Source organism: Balaenoptera acutorostrata, chromosome X (assembly GCF_949987535.1).
Source record: "Balaenoptera acutorostrata chromosome X, mBalAcu1.1, whole genome shotgun sequence".
Lineage (NCBI taxonomy): Eukaryota > Metazoa > Chordata > Mammalia > Artiodactyla > Balaenopteridae > Balaenoptera > Balaenoptera acutorostrata.
The window spans coordinates 53,482,944-53,504,196 of record NC_080085.1 but is presented as its reverse complement, the minus strand read 5'-3'; the positions used below and the strand labels follow the sequence as shown (position 1 = coordinate 53,504,196).

The window sequence follows — 21,253 nt, the reverse complement described above, 5'->3', positions numbered from 1 at the left end:
TGGAATAGGATAGGGAGCTCAGAAATAAATCTACACGTATATATTCGACATATCTTCAACAAGGGTCCCAAGAATACACAATTGGGAAAGGATAGTTTCTTCAATGAATGGTGTTGTGAAAACTGGATATCCACATACAAAAGAATGAAATTGAACTCCTACCTTATACCATACATGAAAATCAGTTCAAAGTGAACTGAAGACATAAACATATGACTGGAGACTGCAAAAATCCTAGAAGAAAACATTGGAGAAATACTTCTTGACATTGGTCTTTGGCAATGATTTCTTGGATATGACACCAAAAACATGGACAGCAAAGCAAAAATAGACAAGTGGGACTACATAAAACGAAAAAGCTTATGCACAGCAAAGGAAAGAAACAACAGAACAAAAAGGCAACCTATTAAATGAGAGAAAATATTTGCAAACCATATATCTGATAATTTCCAAAACATATAAGGAACTCCTACAACTCAATTAGCCAAAAACAAAGTAACTCAATTAAAAAATTCGCAAAGAACTTGCACAGACATTTTGGTTATTTCATTAATTACTTTTTGCCATTCAATTTTTTTTCTCCTTCTGAAAGTTTCATTAAGTCTATATACATTTTCTGTTGTAATCATTTATCTTTGACTCATTTTTTTCCTTTTCTTTGTGTTTTTGCTTTTGGTTGTGAAATATTTTCCCACTTTACACCATATTTTATTCAACCATTCTTCATTTAACAGCCTCTTAACTCATGATCTCACTTTTTTGCCCCTCTATACATTGAAATGCATTGTTGTAAGTCTTTGTCCAAGTTTCTGACCACTTTCCTTTTTTTGCTTTTCAAGACTTTTGATATATCTTGGCAAAATAACTCTTCCAGAAAAGTTGTACTAATTTATACATTTAAGAAAGGTCTATGTTTCTCATAACAAAATCATGTATTTTTATGTTATAGGCTTTGAAATTTCTGAAAATCAGAAGAGGCAGGCTGCAATGACTGTGAGAAAAGTCCCGAAACAAAAAGGTAAAACTGCCTTTAACTACAACCTCCCTGGCCTCACCCACTCTCGTTGTGAGACTGAGAAGCCATAGGCTATGTGCTTGCATATTCCTAGGCTTGTTTCCATGCTGAAGTTCACTTGGGGTGGTGGGAAATGTCCAGATACCCAGGTGTCCCTGATGACAGTTGGCAAATGGTCTTAAAAGACTTAAGGCTTAGGAGTGAATAATTTAAGGCAGTCATGTCTAAAGATAGCACATTGGGTACAGGTAAAAAATAGAACCTCTGTTTCCTTTATTTTCACTTAAATAAAAGAGAAAAACTAAACTTTACTAACAATTTACAAACAGTTGGACAATAGTAAATTTGTATAATTTATTAATATGTATAAATATATTAGGGATATGTGCATAACAATTCTTTCATTGGTTTGGGAGCATTTGCGAAATCAGGAACCCCAAATCAGAATGGACAACTTCAAACTGAACCTAGACAGAAGATTCAGATAGTTATTCTCTTTTTGAACCATAAAGTATTTAAAAAAGAAAAATACCTTGGGGATCAATTTGAATATGAAATGAAGCTTTGTTTTCTCATTTTCCTGAACTAGAAAAAATTAAAATGCTTAATTGAACAAAAGGTAGGAACTATCCCTTCTTTTTTTCAAGAACCTATTCAGTACCAGTCATTCTATATAAGTTCCTTCATTTCAATTGTATGGTACCCCTGAAAAGGTAGGCATTATTAGCCCCATTTTCCAGATGAAGAAACTGAGGATCTTTGGGATAAAGTGACTCTGAACTTAAGTCAGCTTGACTCCAAGTCCTCTGCTCTCTCTTCTCCATCTCAGGGTTCTGATGATCCTCCATAATGGGAAAGAACAGCTCACTTTTTTGTCTTACCTCAATTACTGACAGCTCTTTCTATTACTGACAGCCACTATCATTGTCCCCAGGGTAGGCAATCTTAATGAGACTTCACTTTCCCTAGGTCCTCCCTTGTGCTCTTTTAAAGGGCTCTTTGGTTCAGAATGAGTCACCATATAAAATGATCAGATTCAAGTTGCCTGAGATTCTAGCAGCCACATAAAGCACCCTTAATTATTCCTAATGAGGTTCCTTTTCATTGAGGAGGCTGAGTGCCTGTGAAGATCTGATTTCCAATTGAGGAGTGCACCTAGCTTGGGCCTTTGGCTAGACATGGCCTTCCTTCTGTTTGTTGCTTCTTACTCTTGGGAGGCCCTCATTGGCACTTTCCCTCATCATGGAAATATGATTCGCTTTAGATAGGGAATTAAAGGCAACCACCCCTAACTTCTTAGGGGTGAAAACATGACAGTTTAGAAAGTAATCTGGAGTTAATAACAGTAAGTCTATGATCTGTATGAATAGGAGAATCCTTTGAGAGAATGTGCTTCTTCCTTAGAGATATGAGCCCCAGCCACCTGGACAGTCCTCAGGCTCCAAAGGGGTTACTGTCCTAGTGGCCCACCTCTGTCTCCTGGAGGCTCTCACCTCCTGAGCTTCTCTCACTCTGAATTCATCCACTGTCCCTACCACACTGACCTTCATGATGGGATGGTGTTCCTTTACCTCAGCCCAAGTTCCCTCAAGTCTATCTGAGACTGGCTTATCTTTTCACTGAGAAACCATAAAGCAGAGGAACATGCACAAAGCAACGAACTAGAAAACAGTCCTACTCACTCATACCAAACCTTTGTGTCAGGTTCCTTCTCTGCCTTGTCTCAAGGCTATCCCTTGCAGGTCCTTTCTTGTCTCCCAATATTTAAACAATGGTTCACCTAAACTGCTTTCCATGTTTAATAGAAATCCTGAAGTCTTCAAAGAAACTTATCTAGTCTCAAACTTCACAGAATTCCTAAAAATTGATTCCCTTATTTCTATTTCGAGTTTTCAAGGCTCTCCTAGTCCAGGGCTGTGGTGACTGATATATTTTGAGACTCAAGGGCACTACACATGTAGAAGTGATTGTACAGCTTAGTAGTTCAATAGTTTTATCATATACATAGGAAGAGCAAGAAGGGAGTTCTCTCAGATACCTGAGAAAGCCAGCTTTCTTAATCCTTCCAATAACCCCTTCCTGGAAATGATGGGGAGCATTGTTGTTAGGATTTCTCTAATTCAGATTTAATACAGATTCCAACACAATCTGTAATGCCATGGGACCTTACTACTACTCTTCTGGAGGAGGGGAAGCCTGGCTGGAAGAAAAGCAAAGAGGACAGAGCCTAGCTCCAAGGGAGGCCTTTTCACTTTACATTTGCTTTTTACACTGCATTGTTTTTAAGAATTGATATATAACTTCTTGGGAGTTGGTTGCTAATTCCTGGTCCATCAACCCATTTCAGTTTGTCATCATGGAGCTCCCTAGGGCCATGAGTACAGTCCCCATCTCCAGAGGCTTTAGGGCCAGGTCAAAATCAAATGAGTACCCCAGAATAACTAAAATAAACTTGAAATAGAATAAAGTTTGAATAATAAGTCTACCCTGATTTCAAAACTAATTATATAGCTACAATAACCAAGACAGTTTGGTGTTGGTAGAGGGATAGACATGTTAGATCAATGGAACAGAATAGAGAAACCAAAAACAGACCTACACAAATATGCCCAACTGATTTTTCACAAAGGTACAAAAGCAATTCAGTGGAGGAAGAATGCCTTTTAAACAAATGGCACTGAAGCAACTGGGCTTCCACAGGCCAAAAGTAAAAATAATCTCAACCTAATTTCACACCCTATAAAAATTAACTCAAAATAGATAATGAACTTAAATTTAAAGCTGCAAAAATTTTAGAAAACAGTAGGAGAAAATCATCAGAATTTAGGTCTAGGCAAAGAAGTTCTTAGAACTGACACCAAAAGCTTGAACTATAAAATAAAAAATTGATAAAATCAACCTCATCAAAATAGAAAATTTTGCCCCATGAAAGACCATGTAAAGAGGATGAAAAAACAAGCTACAGGCTAGGAAAGATATTTGCGAACCATGTATCTGACAAAACATTGGTATCTAGAATATATAAAGAACTCTAAAAACTCAATAGTAAGGGCTTCCCTGGTGGCACAGTGGTTGAGAATCTGCATGCCAATGCAGGGGACATGGGCTTGAGCCCTGGTCTGGGAAGATCCCACATGCTGCAGAGCAACTAGGCCCATGAGCCACAACTACTGAGCCTGCATGTCTGGAGCTTGTGCCCTGCAACAAGAGAGGCTGCAACAGTGAGAGGCCTGTGCACTGCGATGAAGAGTGACCCCCACTCGCCGCAACTGGAGAAAGCCCTCGAACAGAAACGAAGACCCAACACAGCCAAAAATAAATAAATAAATGAATAAATTTTAAAAAACTCAATAGTAAAAACAAACAAACAAACAAAACTACACACTCCAATTAGAAAATGGGCAAAAGACAGATAATTCACTGAAGAGGATATATGGATATCAGTTAAACACATGAAAAGATGTTCAACATCATTAATCATTGGAAATATGCAAATTAAAACCACAATGAGATATCACTACATATCTATTACAAAGGCTAAAATAGAAAAAATTGTGAAAACACCAAATGTTAGCAAGGATGCATGGAAACAGAATCATTCATACCTTGCTGGTGAGAATGTAAAACAGTACAGCCACTATTTTATGTAATAGCTTGGTAGTTTCTTAAGACATAAAACATACAACTACCAAATGACCCAGCAATGACACATCTGGGCATTTATCCCAGAGAAACAAAAACTTGTTGTCACTTAAAAACTTCTAAACAAACACCCATAGCAGCTTTTTCATAATAGCCCAAACTAGAAACAATGTAGATGTCTTTCAGTGGGTGTAATTAAGCAGATTCTGGTACATCTATACCATGGAATATAACACATCAATAAAAAGGAGCCAACTATTGGTACATAAACCAACTTGGGAGAATTTCTAAGGATTCATGCTGACTGAGAAAAGCCAATATCCAAAGGTTACATATGGTATAACTCCATTTATATAACATTCTTCAGATGATGTAATTTGGAAATAGTGAACATATTAGTGGTTGCCAGGGGTTAAGGAGGGAGTAGGGAAAGGAAAGAAGTGAGTGTGGTTATAAAAGAGTAACACGAGTAATCCTTGTGATGATAGAAATGTTCTGTCTCTTGACTGTATCCTGTAACAATGTTAATATCCTAGCTGTAATATTGTAATATAGTTTTGCAAAATGCTATCATTGGAGAAATTGAGTAAAGGGTGCAAGGTATATCTCTATATTTTCTCTTACAACTGCATGTGAATCTACAATGATCTCAAAATAAAAAGCTTAATTAAAAAATTAAAATGAGCACTCCCCAAACTCCCTCCCTAATATCTACATATAATTGTTTGGCCTCTGGAACCCTTGTATTTTTGACACTTACCACCTTTGAAAACTGACGACATCATCAAAATGACAAAATAGTTTTCTACTGTCATCTCCCTAAAGAACACAGATTTTCACCAACAGATGAGAGTGTTTTTGTAAAAGTCTGGGAGTCCAGTGGAGAAGTTCCAGACCAAATAATCTATGATTGGATGTATAGAAGAGGCCAGTCAATAAAAACTGGAGGAGGTGACAGCAACACAAGACTAGAAGGAATATGAAAAATCAAGGAAACAAGACATCATCAATGGAATGCAATAATTTCCAGAAGCTGACACACAAAGACCAGAACATCTGTGATTTGCATGATAAACAATTTAAAATAGTTGTTTTAAGGAAGCTCAGTGAGCTACAAGAGAAACAATTCAACAAAATCAGGAAAACATCATGAACAAAATAAGAAATTTAACAGAGTAGAAATCATAAAAAGAACCAAACAAATTATAGAGCTGAAGAATACAATGTATGAAATGAAAAATACAATAGAGAGCATCAATAGCAGACCTGATGAGCCAGCAGAAAGTGTCTGTGAAGTCAAAGAAAGCTCATTTGAAATTGACTAGTCAGAGTAGGAAAAAAAAAAGAAAGAATGAAAAAGAGTGAAGTATGCCTGTGTGACTTATAGGATAAAATTAAGATTAACAATCTACAAAATATTGGAGTCCCAGAAGGAGAAGAGAGGGAGAAAGGGGAAGAAAGATCATTTAAATAAATAATGACTAGAACTTCCCAATTCTGGGTAGATATTTTGATATCTAAGTTCATGTGGCTCACTGGTCTCCAAACAATTCAACCCAAAATGGTCTTCTCTAAGATACATTATAATAAAGCTGTCTAAAATCAAAGACAAAAAGAGAAGGTTAAAAGCAGCAAGAGAAAAAACGATTCTCATATGCATGGGAACCTGCATAAGGCTATCAGCAGATTTCTCAACAGAAACCTAGCAGGCAAGAAGAGAGTGGAATGATATATTCAAAGTACTGAAAGAAAATAATACCCAACCAAGAATGCTGTACCCAGAAAAGTTGTCTTCAGAAATAAAGGAGAGAAAAAGAATTTCCCAGACCAAAAAAAAAAAAAAAAAGCTGAAAGAGTTAATCACCACTAGACTTGTCTTACAATAAATGCTGAAAATTCTTCAAGCTGAAATGAAAAGATGCTAATTAGTGACACGAAAACGTGAAGAAGAAAGTATGACAGGGGCAGGAGACAAGATGGCAGAGTAGAAGGACTTGAGCTTACCTCCTCTCACAAAAACAACAAAATCAAAACTAACTGCTGAACAACCATCAATAAAAAAGACCCCAACCTACCAAAATATGTACTCTACACCCAAAGACAAAGAGAAAGCCACAATGAGATGGTAGGAGGGGTGCTTCTGCAATATAATCAAATCCTATACCCACCAAGTGGGCAACCCACAAACTGGAAAATTATTATATTACAGAGGTTCTCCTACAGGAGTGAGAGTTCTGAGCCCCACGTCAGTCTCCCCAGCCTGGGGGTCTGGCAATGGGAAGAGGAGCCCACAAAGCATTTGGCTTTGAAGACCAGTGGGCTTGAGTCTAGGAGTTCCACAGGACTGGGGGAAACAGACTACACCCTTGGAGGGAGCACACGAGGTTTCACGTGCACTGGGACCCAGGGCAAAACAGTGACTCCATAGGATCCTGGGCCAGACCTTCCTGCGGGTCTTGAAGAGTATCTTAGGGAGGCAGGGGTCAGCTGTGGGTCACTGTGGGGACAAGGGCACTGGTGGTGGGGGCTCCAAGGAATATTGATCAGCATGAGCTCTCCCAGAGGTCATCATATTGACACCAAGACCTGGACAACAGCCTGTAGGATCCAGCACTTGGAGGCCTCAGACCAAACAATGAACATGGTGGGAACACAGCCCCACCCATCAGCAGACAGGCTGCCTAAAGTCGTCCTGAGCCAACAACCACCTATAAACACACCTCTTGCCATGGCCTTACCCCCAGAGGGACAAGATCTAGCTCCACCCACCAGTGGGCAGACACCAGTCTCTCCCACCAGGGAGCCTGTACAAGCCCCTGGACCCACCTCACCCAGCAAAGTGCAGACACCAGAAGCAAGAAAAACTACAGTCCTGCAGTGTGAGGAACAGAGACCACAAAGACAGAAATCTAGACAAAATGAGATGGCAGAGAAATATGTTCCAGACGAAAGAACAAGATAAAACCCCAGAAGAACAGCTAAGTGAAGTGGAGATAGGCAACCTATCTGAAAAATAATCCAGAGTAATGACAGTAAAGATGATTCAAGATGTCAGAAAAAGAATGGAGCACAGACCAGTAGGATACAAGAAATGTTTAATAAAGCACTAGAAGCTTTAAAGAACAAACAAATATTAAACAATACAATAACTGCAATGAAAAATGCACTAGAAGGAATCAATAGAAAAAGTGAGGCAGAAGAACGAATAAGTGAGCTGGAAGACAGATTGGGGGAAATTGCTGCTGCAAAACAGAATAAAGAAAAAAGAATGAAAAGAAATGAGGACAGTCTCAGAGACTTCTGGGACAACATAAAATGCACAAACATTTGCATTATAGGGGTCCCAGAAGGAGAAGAGAGAGAGAAAGGGCCTGAGAAAATATTTAAAGAGATAATAGCCAAAAACTTCCCTAACATGGGAAAGGAAACACCCACTCAAGGCCAGGAAGTGCAGAGAGTCCCATACAGGATAAACCCAAGGAGGAACATACTGAGGCACATATTAATCAAATTGACAAAAAATTAAGGCAGAGAAAATATTAAAAGCAACAAAGGAAAAGCAACAAATAACACACAAGGGAATTTCCATAAAGTTATCAGCTGATTGTTCAGCAGTAGCTCTGCAGCACCAAAGGGAGTGGCACGATATATCTAAAGCCATGAAAGGGAAAAAACACAACCAAGAATAATCTACCCAGCAAGGCTCTCATTCAGATTCCATGGAAAAAGCAAATGCTTTACAAACAAAAGCTAAGAAAATTCACCACCACCAAACCAACGAATGCTAAGGGAAATTCTCTAGATGGAAAAGAAAAGACCACAACTAGAAACAAGAAAATTATGAATGGGAAAGTGCAACAGTAAAGGCAAACATACAGTAAAGGTAGGCAAGCATCCACACAGAATATGATAACAAAAACAGCAATAGTGAGAAGAGGAGCATACCAATGCAGGATTTTGGAAAACCATTTGAAATTAGGAGACCAGCAACTTTTAAAAATCTTGTATATATGTAGTCTGTTATATCAAAACCTCATGGTAAGCAGAAAGCAAAAATCTAGAACAGATACAAACACACACAAAAAAAGAAAAAGCAATCCAAACACAACACTAAAGGTAGTCATCAAATCACAAGAGAAGAGAACAAAAAGGGAAGAAAAAAGAACTACAGAAACTAATCCAAAACAATTAACAAAATAGCAATAAGAACATACAGATCAGTAATTATCTTAAAGGTAAATGGATTAAATGCTCAAACAAAAAGCCATAGACTGGCTGAATTGATTTAAAAAAGAAGCAGAAGATGTGGTATATATATGCAATGGAATATTACTCAGTCATAAAAAGGAACAAAATTGGGTCATTTGTAGAGACATGGATGGACCTAGAGACTGTCATACAGACTGAAGTATGTCAGAAAGAGAAAAACAAATATCGTATGTTAACACATATATGTGGAATCTAGAAAAATAGTACAGATGAACCAGTTTGCAAGGCAGAAATAGGGACACAGATGTAGAGAACAGATGTATGGACACCAAGGGGAGATGGTGGTCACATGAATTGGGAGAATGAGATTGACATATATATACTAATATGTATAAAATAGAAAACTATCAAGAACCTGCTGTATAGCAAAGGGAACTCCACTTTGCTGTGCAGTAGAAACTAACATGACATTGTAAAACAACTATATCCGAATTAAAAAAAAAAGACACATATATGCTGTATACAAGAGACCCACATCAAATCTAGAGACACATACAGACTGAAAATGAGGTGATGGAAAAAGGTATTCCATGCAAATGGAAATCAAAAGAAAGCTGGAGTAGTGATACTCATATCAGACAAAATAGACTTTGAAATAAAGACTGTTACAAGAGACAAAGAAGGACACCACATAATGAGCAAAGCATCAATCCAAGAAGAAGATATAACAATTGTAAATATTTATACACCCAACATAGGAGCACCTCAATATATAAGGCAAATTCTTACAGCCATAAAATGAGAAATTGACAGTAACACAATAATATTGGGACACTTTAACACCCCATTTTCATCAACTGACAGATCATTCAGACAGAAAATCAATAAGGAAACAAAAGCTTAAATGACACATTAGACAAATGGACTTAATTGATATTTATAGAATATTCCATTTAAAAGGAGAAGATGCACATTCTTCTCAAGTGCACATAGAACATTTTCCAGGATAGATAACATGGTGTACCATACAGTAAGCCTCATTATATTTAAGAAAATTGAAATTATATCAAGCCAGCACTCCAACTGCAATGTTGAGATTAGGAATCAACTACATGAAAAAAAATGCAAAAAACACAAGCACCTGGAGGCTAACAATATGTTACTGAACAACAAATGGATCACTGAAGAAATCAAAGAGGAAATTCAAAAATACCTAGAGACAGACGAAAATGAAAACATGATGATCCAAAACTTATGGGACACAGCAAAAGCAGTTCTAAGAGTGAAGTTTGGAGCAATGCAGTCTTACCTCAGGAACCAAGAAAAATCACAAATAAACAACAAAAACTTACACCATAAGCAACTAGAGAAATAAGAACAAACAAAACCCAAAGTTAATACAAGGAAAGAAATCATAAACATCAGAACAGAAACAAATGAAATAGAGATGACGAAAACAAGAGAAAAGACAGTGAAACTAAAATCTGGTTCTTTGAAAAGATAAACAACATTGATAAACTTTAAGCCAACCCCATCAAGAAAAAAAGGGATAGGGCTCAGATCACTAAAATTAGAAATGAAAAAGAAGTTACGTCGGACAACACAGAAATACAAAGGATCATAAGAGACTACTACAAGCAACTATATGCCAATAAAATGGACAATCTAGAAGAAATGGACAAATCCTTAGGAAGGTAAAATCTCCCAAGACTGAACCAGGAAGGAATAGAAAATATGAGTAGAACAATCACAAGTACTGAAATTGAAACTTATTTTAAAAACTTCACACAAACAAAAGTCCAGTATCAGATGGCTTCACAGGCAAATTCTGTCAAACCTTTAGAGAGGAGTTAACACCTATCCTTCTCAAGCTCTTCCAAAATATAGCAAAGGGAGACACTCCCTAACTCATTCTACGAGGCCACCATCACCCTAATACCAAAACCAGACACAGATACCACAAAAAAAGAAAATTACAGGCCAATATCACTGAAGAACATAGATGGAAAACTCCTCAACAAAATACTAGCAAACCAAATCCAACAATACATTAAAAGGATCAAACACTACAGTCAAGTGGGATTTATCCCAGGGATACAAGGATTTTTCGTTATCCCCAAATTAGTCACTGATATACCACATTAACAAATTAAAAAGTATAACAAATATATGATTATCTCAATAGATGCAGAAAAGGCTTTTTACATTTCCAACACCCATTTATGATAAAAGCTGTCCAGAAAGTGGGCATAGATGGAACCTACCTCAACATAATAAAGGCCATATACAACAAACCCACAGCTAACATCACACTCAAGGTAAAAAGCTGAAGGCATTTCCTCTAAGATCAGGAAGAAGAAAAGGATGTCCACTCTCACCACTTTTATTCAAGTTCTGGGAGTCCTAGCCACAGCAACCAGAGAAGAAAAAGAAATGAGTGCAATCCAAACTGGAAAAGAAGTAAAACTGTCACTGTTTTCAGATGACATGATACTATACATTGATGATCCTGAAGATGTTACCAGAAAACTACTAGAGTGTGTCAATGAATTTGGTAAAGTTGCAGGATACAAAATTAACACTCAGAAATCACACTAACAGAAAAAATCAGAAAGAAAATAAGGAAACAATCCCATTTACCATCACATCAAAAAGAATAAAATACCTAGGAATAAACCTACCTAACAAGGCAGAAGACCTGTACTCTGAAAACTATAAGACTCTGATGAAAGAAATTGAAGGTGACACAGATGGAAAGATATACCATGTTCTTGGTTTGGAAGAACCAATATTGTCAAAATGACTACACTACCCAAGGCAATCTACAGATTCAATGCAATCCCTATTAAATTACCAATAGCATTTTTCACAGAACCAGAACATTTTTTTTTAATTTATATGGAAACAAAAGACTGTATAGCCAAAGTAATCCTGAGAAAGAAAAATGGAGCTGGAGGTATCAGGCTCCCTGACTTCAGACTATACTACAAAGCTACAGTTATCAAAAAGACCTACTGTATAGCTCAGGGAAATCTGATCAATACTCTGTAATAACCTAAATGGGAAATGAATCTGAAAAAGAATAGATACATCTGTGTGTATAACTGAATCACTCTGCTGTACACCTGAAACTAACACAAAATTATTAATCAACTCCAATATAAAACAAAAATTTAAAAAATCATTTCCAAAAATGTATGGTAGTGGCACAAAAATAGAAATATAGATCAGTGGAACAGAATAGAAAGCCAAGAAATAAACCCATGCACCTATGGTCAATTAATCTATGACAAAGGAGGCAAGGAAATACAGTGGACAAAAAGACAGTCTCTTCAATGAATGGTGCTGGGAAAACTGGACAGCTACATGTACAAGAATGAAACTAGAACATTCTCTAACACCACACACAAAAATAAACTCAAAGTGGATTAATGACCTAAATGTAAGAACAGATACTATAAAACTCTTTGAGGAAAACATAGGCACAACATTCTTTGACATAAGTTGCAGCAATATCTTTTTGGATCCACCTCCTAGAGTACTGCAAATAAAAACAAAAATAAACAAATGGGACCAATTAAACTTAAAAGCTTTTGCACAGCAAGGGAAACCATAAAAAAAAAAGACAACCCACAGAATGGGAGAAAATATTTGCAAACGAAGCAACTGACAAGGGATTAATCTCCAAATATACAAACAGCTCATGCAGCTCAATATCAAAAAAAATAAACAAACAACCCAATCAAAAAGTGGGCAAAAGATCTAATAGACATTCCTCCAAAGAAGACATATAGATGGCCAAAATCACATGAAAAGATGCTCAACATTGCTAATTATTAGAGAAATGCAAATCAAAACTATAATGAGGTATCACCACAGACCGGTCAGAATGGCCATCATCATAAAGTCTACAAACAAATGCTGGAGAGGGTGTGGAGTAAAGGGAACCCTTCCACACTGTTGGTGGGAATGTAAATTGGTACAGCTGCTATGGAGAACAGTATGGAGGTTCTTTAAAAAACTAAAAATAGAGCTACCATATGATCCAGCAATCCCTCTCCTAAGCATATATCCTGAGAAAACCATAAATCAAAAAGATACGTGAAGCACCAAGCTGATCTCCCTGTGCTATGCAGCTGCTTCCCACTAGCTATCTATTTTACATTTGTTAGTAGGGAGGTGGGGGGGAGACGCAAGAGGGAGGAGATATGGGGATATATGTTTACGTATAGCTGATTCACTTTGTTATAAAGCTGAAACTAACACACCATTGTAAAGCAATTATAGTCCAATAAAGATGTTAAAAAAAAAGAAACATTCACCCCAATGTTCATCGCAGCACTATTTACAATAGCCAGGACATGGAAGCAACCTAAGTGTTCATCAATGGATGAATGGATAAAGAAGATGTGGTACATATATACAATGGGATATTACTCAGCCATAAAAAAGAACAAAATAATGCTATTTGCAGCTACATGGATGGACCTAGTGATTGTCATACTGAGTGAAGTAAGTCAGAGTAAGTCATATATCATATGGTATTGCTTATATGTGTAATCTAAAAAATGGTACAAATGAACTTATTTACAAAACAAAAATAGAGTCACAGATATAGAAAACAAACTTATGGTTACCAAAGTGGAAAGGGAGAGAGGGATAAATTGGGAGATTGGGATTGACATATACACACTACTATATATAAAATAAATAACTAATAAGAACCTACTGTATAGTACAGGGAACTCTGCTCAATACTCTGTAATGACGTTTATGGGAAAATAATCTAAAAAAGAGCAGATATATGTATATGTTTAACTGATTCACTTTACTATACAGCAGAAACTAACACAATATTGTAAATCAACTATATTCCAATAAAAATTAATTTTAAAAAAATAAGCAAAAACCTAAGTAGACATTTTCCAAAGAAAATATTCCAATAGCCAACAGGTACACGAAAAGTACCTCAGCATCATTAATCATCAGGAAATGCAAATCAAAACCACAATGAGATATTACCTCACACCTTTCAGAAAGGCTGTTATCAAAAGACAAGTGCTGGCAAGTGCTGGGAAGGATGTAGAGAAAAGAGACCCTTTTATACTGTTGGTAGGAATGTAAGTTGGTACAGCTGCTATGGAAAACAGTATGGAGGTTTGTAAAAAAATTAAAAATAGAGCTACCATATAATTCAATTCCAGTTCTGGGTATATATCTAAAGAAAAGAAATAACTATCTTGAAGAGGTATCTGTACCCCATGTTTGTTACTGCATTATTCATAATAGCCAAGACATAGAAATAACCTAAGTGTCCTTTGACAGATAAATGGATAAAATAAATATATACAAACACATACACAATGGAATATTATTCAGCTATAAAAAGAGGGAAATCTTGTCTTTTCCACATCATGGACTAACCTGGAAGGCGTTATGCTAAATGAAATAATTCAGACAAAGAAAGACAAATACTGTATGATCTCACTTATATGGGGAATCTAATAAAACTGAACTTGTAGAAACAGAGAAGAGATTGGTGTTTGCCACATGCGAGTGGTGTTGGGTAGGGGAAATAGGTGAATGTGGTCAAAAGGTACAAACTTTCAGTTATAAAATAAATGAGGTTGAGGAAGTAACGTACAGCATGAAGATTATAGTTAGCAAAACTGTATTGTGTATTTGAAAGTTGCTAAGAGAGTAGATTGTAAAAGTTCTCATCAAAAGAAAAAACGTGTAACTATGTGAAGTGATGGATGTTAAGTGACCTTAATGTGCTTATCTTTTTGCAGTATATACATATATCAAATCATTATGTTGTACACCTTAATCTTATACAATGTAATATGTCTATTATGTCTCAAATTAGGGAAAAATACAAAATCTGAGCAGACAAATAACAAGTGAGAAGGTTGAATCAGTAGTCAAACCTCCCAACAAAGAAAAGCCCAGGAACAGATAGATGGTTTCACTGGTGAATTCCATGAAACATTTAAAAAAGAATTAACACCAGTCCTTCTCAAACTAGTCAAAAACCTAAAAGGAACACTCCCAAACTCATTTTATGAGGCTAACATTACCCCAATACCAAAGCTGGATAAAGATACTACTAGATATCCTTGATGAATATAGATGTAAAAATTCTCAACAAAATACTAGCAAACCAAATTCAACAGTGCATAAAAGGATCATGCATCATCATCAAGTGGGATTCATCTCTAGGATGCAAGCATGGTCTACATATGCAAATCAATAAATGTGACACACCACATTTATAGAATGAAAGATAAAAATCACATGATTACCTCAATAGATGCAGAAAAAACATTTTACAAAATTCAACATCTTTCGTGATAAAAATTCTCAATAAATTGGGTATACAAAGAACATATCTCAATATAATCAATGCTTTTTATGACAAGCTCACCACTAATAACATAATATTCAGAGGTGAAAGTTTGAAAGCTTTTCCTCTAAGTTCAGGAATAAGACAAGGATTCTAAACCTCACCACTCCTATTCAGCATAGCTCTTGAAGTCCTAGCCAGAGCAGTCAGGCAATAAAAAGCAATTAAAGTCAGAAAGGGAGAAGTCAAACTGTCTCTGTTTACAGATGATATGATTTCATACATAGAAAACTCTAAAGACTATCCCAAGAAATAATAATATTAGAATAATAAAGAAATTCAGTAATGTTTCAGGATACAAAATCAGTGTACAGAAATCAGTTGTGTTTCGCTAACAACAAACATCCAAAAGAGAAATTAAGGACACAATCCCCTTTGCAATAGCACAAAATAGTAAAATACTTAGGAATAGGTTTAACCAAGAAGGTTAAAGATCTGCACATTGAAATCTATTAGACATTTATGAAAGAAATTGAAGAAGACACAAATAAATGGAAAGATATCCCATATTCATGAATGGCAAGAATTAATATTGTGAAAATGTCCTTACTATACAAAGCCATCTTTATACTTGCTGTAATCCTTATCTCAAATTCCATGGCATTTTTCATAGAAGGAGAGAAAACACTCCTAAAATTCATATGGAACCACAAAAGACCCCAATTTACCAAAGCAATTCTGATAAAGAAGAACAAAGCTGGGGGCAATCATGTATCCCAATTTCAAACTATATTACAAAGCTATAGTAATCAAAAAAGTATGGTACTAGCATAAAAACCAGCATATAGATCAATGGAACAGAATCAAGAGCCCAATTATAAACCCACACTTATGGTCAACTAATATTTGTCAGGAGGCCAAGAATATTCAGTGTGGGAAAGATAGTCTCTTTTATTAATGGTATTGGGAAAATTGGATGTTTACATGCAAAGGACTGTATTGGACCCCTATATTACACCACTCACAAAAATTAACTCAAAACGGATTAAAGACTTAAGTGTAAAACCCATATCTATAAAACTCCTAGAAGAAAACAGGGAAAATAGTCCTCAACATTGATCTTGGCAATGAGTTTTTGAATATGACACCTAAAGCACAAGCCAGAGAAACAAAAATAAGCAAGTGGAACTACATCAAACTAGAAAGCTTCTGCACAGCAAAAGAAAGACAATCAACAAAATGAAAAGGCTACCTATGCAATGGGAGAACCTTTTTATAAACCATACACCCAATAAAGACACACACACACACACACACAAACACACACACACACACATACACACTGTGGAATACTAGTCAACCATAAAAAGAAGGAAATCCTGCCATTTATGGAAATATGGATGGTCTTTAGGGAGTTATGCTGTATGAAATGTGAGACAGAAAAATACAAATACAATATGTCACTTATATATGCAATCTGAAAAAGGCAAAATTATAGAAACAGAAAGTAGATTAATGGTTGCCAGGGGTTGGGGTTGGGGAAAGTGGGGCAATGTTGGTCAAAGGGCACAAACTTCTAGTTATATGATGAAATAGTTCTGGAGATATAATGTACAGTATGGTTAATGTAGTTAACAATACTCTATTGTATACTTAAGGTAATTGTGTGAGGTGATGGATGTGCTAACTAACCTTATTGTGGTAATTATTTCACAATATATATGTATAATGAATCATCACATTGCATAACTTAAACTTACACAATATTGTATGTCAGTTACATCTCAATAAAGCTGGAAAACAATAACAAGAACAAAAACAAAACAACAAAATACTGGCTTTTAGAAAAGAAGTGGTTCCTTCCCACCGAAGTGTGAATGTCTTAATATGTTATATGATGGCTTAATATGATACTACTTCCAGGGTAATGGGATCAAGTCGTCAAACAAAGGCAAACAGAGAAGCTATAATGTTGAAATTTCAGACACTGACCAGCAGATGAAAAAGGTATTTGGGAGCAGCAGAGAGATCATCCTTGCATTCTGAATCATATGCTGTGTGCCTCAGCCTATTCTGTTCTGAATAGAGATAAGGATTAAAAGTGGGCACTAGGTGCTTTGAGAAGCCCCTTGCTACTTAATTTATACCATTTCCCTTTGATCTCCCGTCTACTCTAGGTGTCACCTCTGCTCGCTCAGTTCCTCCTTCCTACCCACCACCGCAGGACCCGTTAAACCAGGGCCAGTACCTGGTCCCTGATGGCATCGCTCAGTCGCAGGTCTTTGAGTTCACCGAACCCAAGCGCAGCCAGTCACCATTCTGGCAAAACTTCAGCAGGTTAACCCCCTTCAAAAAATAATACCAACAGGGAGGCAGATAATTTTAAAATAAAGTAAATAAAATTATATTTATAGATGGACCTTTTTTCGGAGAAGCACTGTTGAAATTATATATATATATATATATATATATATACACATATACACACACACACGCATACACACACACATACACACACGCACACAGGACCTTGAGTGTACACACACACACACACACACACACACACATACATGCAGAAGGACCAAAAATGTTTTCTGTTGTTTTGGGGAAGTAAAATCTGTAGTTGGTAGGAAGAAGTACCAATGAATTCCAAACACATGATCCCTTCTTTAAAAGTTTTCCATTCTTACCCTGTGCCCCTCCCCTTTACTTTCAGAAAATGACATTTCTATTTGTTCCTTTTCTTGTTGAGATAATCTTTTTGCTCTCCTGTGAGTGATTCATTGGCTTGTCATTATTAACATAGATGTGTTTGTGTTGTTTTTTAGTTTCCTGATGATACTGATGCTGATGACTTTTGAATTTAATTTGATGTGGTGGAGTTTGAGAGTTTTGAATTTCTTTTTTTCCTTTTCCTTTTCACTGGGTAAGGGGAGGATCCCCTTCCTCCACTCCCTCAACTGATCATCTGCGAATGTTTCTGCAGCCCTGCAGTTGCCCCAAATAGCCTTTTCCCTGCATCTTCTGTCCTCAGTCATGCCAGTCTGGACATGCTCTGTTGTGCCCTGTGACATAACTGCTCAATATTTCTATTGCTTTCACTGTGTTTTAGGTGTTGTAGAGAGATCGAAACTAAACAGAAGCAAGGGAATGTCAGAGTAATGATGCTGGAGAGGACTTCTGTTCAGGGAGCATTCTGCATTTGGGCTGTTTCTTCTGCTAGCACTGGGGGTTCCCATGTTGCAGCACTGCTGGGTCATGCTAGTTTTGTATCTGGGGTTTAGTTTGGGTCAGTTTTTCTCTTCTTCATGCCACTTTGGTTATGGTGTTTCTTCTAGGCTTGTCCCTCCCCTAACCTAAAAAATCTGAACTAGAAGTAAAGAGGCTGAGACTCTGCCTCCTGGAGGAGGGATTCAACTGCCTCCAGTACCAAGTAGGTTTAGGGTAGGACTCCCCACTGCAATCAGGGGCCTGGTTGTACCTGCTCCCCATTGGCAGATTGTTTAGGCAGCATTGCTGGAGTCTGTAAGAGGTCAAGACAGAGCCCACCTGACCAAGATCTTCAACTGTATTCAAATTATTGACCTGGACAGAATCAAAGGCTGATAGTAACCTATTATAGGAAAGAACAAAGATGGGCATGGAAAGAGACAACCTCAGCCCAAGATATGTACTTACAGTTCCTAACTTATGTGAAACTTCCCCCATTGTTAGCCGATTGCATGGATAATCTTCCATGGCTCCTTCCTTCCCCTCTTCCTGTCTTCCTTCTTTCTCCTGCTCTCCCCTGCACAGGAGGGTTGCTGGTATGAGCATAGTTACAGCGCTTCTGGCACTCAAAGACTGCCCTGTTTCCAACATTCTCCCATCCCACAACATTTGAAGTAAGCAAGCGAGGAGCCCAGGGGACTTTTCCCTGTGGAGAAATGATCTGAGGCAGAGATGCTACCCTCAGGCTCATTTTTGGTAGGCTTTACACTTAGGAAAAACTAACTTTCCACACAAAGAGACAGACTCCCTATGGGTACTCCCTATTCCTCCTCTCCACATAGCCCCTCAGGTAGATAGACCTTGAACAGCAAGGAGAATGGAGTACAAAGGAGTAAGGATGGGCCCTACTATGGAGAGCCATTCTAGTGCGGAATCTGGAGATTGTGAGTCTATCCTGGACCCTGTGGGAGAAGACTTCATCATGAAAGGACCTCAGCTTAATGAGCAGCAGCCATGGCTGCATGGGACACAGCATAGCTGGCTCTGCTCTTACGCCTCCTGACCCAGACCAGGCCCTGCCCAGCCTGGGAATTTTTCCTCTATGGGAATCAAATTACAAGCTGTTTAAGCTCCCATTCCACCACACCCAAATGAGACTTGAGGAGTAAGCCAAGGATAAGTGTGAGCTGGGCAGAGGGCCAGGGCTCGGGACTGGCCACAATTGCTCAGCACCTGACCCAGCTACTTAAGCCCACTTAACAAGGAACCTGGTACCCAGTGCCTAAGCTAAAATGGATTCCCTGGCAAACAGAATGTCTGGCTGTGTAGGCCTCCCTTGAGTGTACATTATTTTCCTACTTTCAATTCCTTCCCACTAGGCTTGACCTTGACTTGTTTCTCCAGGGCCTGGGGGCACACCAAGAGGGGATGCATGGACAGGTCCCTGGACCTACAACTTCTCTTGGCCAAGCTCCCTCACACTCCCACTTCCTGCTCCCCTGGGACTGTGCCCAGAGCTCCAGGATCAGGAATTATCACCTCTTTCCACCCACCTCTTATCCACCCAACCCACTGGCCTCATCAGATGCCAATAACTTATGAAAACAACAAGAAATCTGTTCACCATTGCTTGGAATATTCCCCCAGCCTATGAGAGAAAAGCAGACCAGTGGCCAACAGCCCCAAGGGGAACCCCATTACCTGGGCTCAGGATCCAAGCCTATTCTGTATTCCCACAGCAATGCTATCCCTAAGAACTCTGTAAATCTCTGTTTCTGCATGGCCCAGAGATACCCCTTCCTCAACTCAATGAGGACTGGATTTGCTCAAAAAGGCTTTGCTAATATATTCTATGGGCCCTCTTGTGGGATGGTCCTAACCCAGAAATCCACTTCCTCTTTCTCTCTCTCCCCCTCGTCCCTTCTATGTATATATCTCTAAAGGATTTATAAGGACAGCAACAAGAGAGTTCTAACAATTCTAGTGTGAAGCCAAATAGTGATCTTTTAGTGCTTTGGGGATGGGGTGGGCTGGGGTGGATGGATGGGCAACAGTGATTTTGATTACCCCTGCTGCTCTGCACTTGCCAGTTTATTATTTCATTTATTCTATCTGACTGTTTGACCCTGTCAAACAAGTGTCAAAGTTGTGTGTTTAAAAAAATGTTTAAAAAAATATGATGTTGTAATGACACAAAGCCTTATGAAAATATTTATGGAGTTCAATAAAAGAAGTAAAAAGACACCTCCAGGCATAGCTCTCATGCCATTTTGTGTGTGTGTTTGTGTGTGTGTTTTACCAGTTGCAAAATAAAGGGAATTTGCCTGGCAGGGACAGCTTACACCAGCCTAGTCTTGGCCTGCCAGCCCTGCTGTTCTATTGCCAGGCTTGCCATGGTCTGTCTGTGGCCTCCCATGTCTTTTCTGGAAGAGTGGGTCACAAGAATCAAGTTTGATCCTGTAACCAGGGGTGCTTCAAATGTCTTCATGGGTGGGACTGTCCTTCATGTCACTTGGCTCTTTCACAAGACTTGAGGGCCCATTCCTGACCTCACTCCTTTTCCTTGCAGCTGTAAGTCCAGTACCTGCCCTGTGTACTCTCACGTGAGCTTAAAAGCTGCTTTTTGGACCTAACCAGAATCCATATCACTTAGGAATCCCCCACCTCCAGTTCTTTCCTAATGCTTCCAGTCCTGTCTCCTCAGAGGTAGACATATTCTTTATCCGTCCCCCAAAGTGGATGGAGTGACCTTACTATTTCTTTCATCATAGTGTCTCCTGCACATACATGCTCCTTACTGCCCACAAGGCTCCCATGTGGTGTCTTATGCT

General features: G+C 38.0%; 1 protein-coding gene across 11 annotated transcripts in view; it reads left to right on the top strand.

Annotated features, from left to right (window-relative positions):
* The window catches only part of ARHGEF9 (Cdc42 guanine nucleotide exchange factor 9), a 230,413-nt gene extending 209,755 nt beyond the window's left edge, over positions 1-20,658 (top strand). For all 11 annotated transcript variants that reach the window (XM_057538869.1, XM_057538863.1, XM_057538870.1 and 8 more), the window contains 2 exons: positions 950-1,018; positions 17,390-20,658. In XM_057538869.1, coding sequence (XP_057394852.1) covers positions 950-1,018; positions 17,390-17,571 — 251 coding nt within the window. In that variant the 3' untranslated portion in view covers positions 17,572-20,658. The remainder of the gene's footprint in view (positions 1-949; positions 1,019-17,389) is intronic.
* The last annotated feature ends 595 nt before the right edge of the window (positions 20,659-21,253 follow it).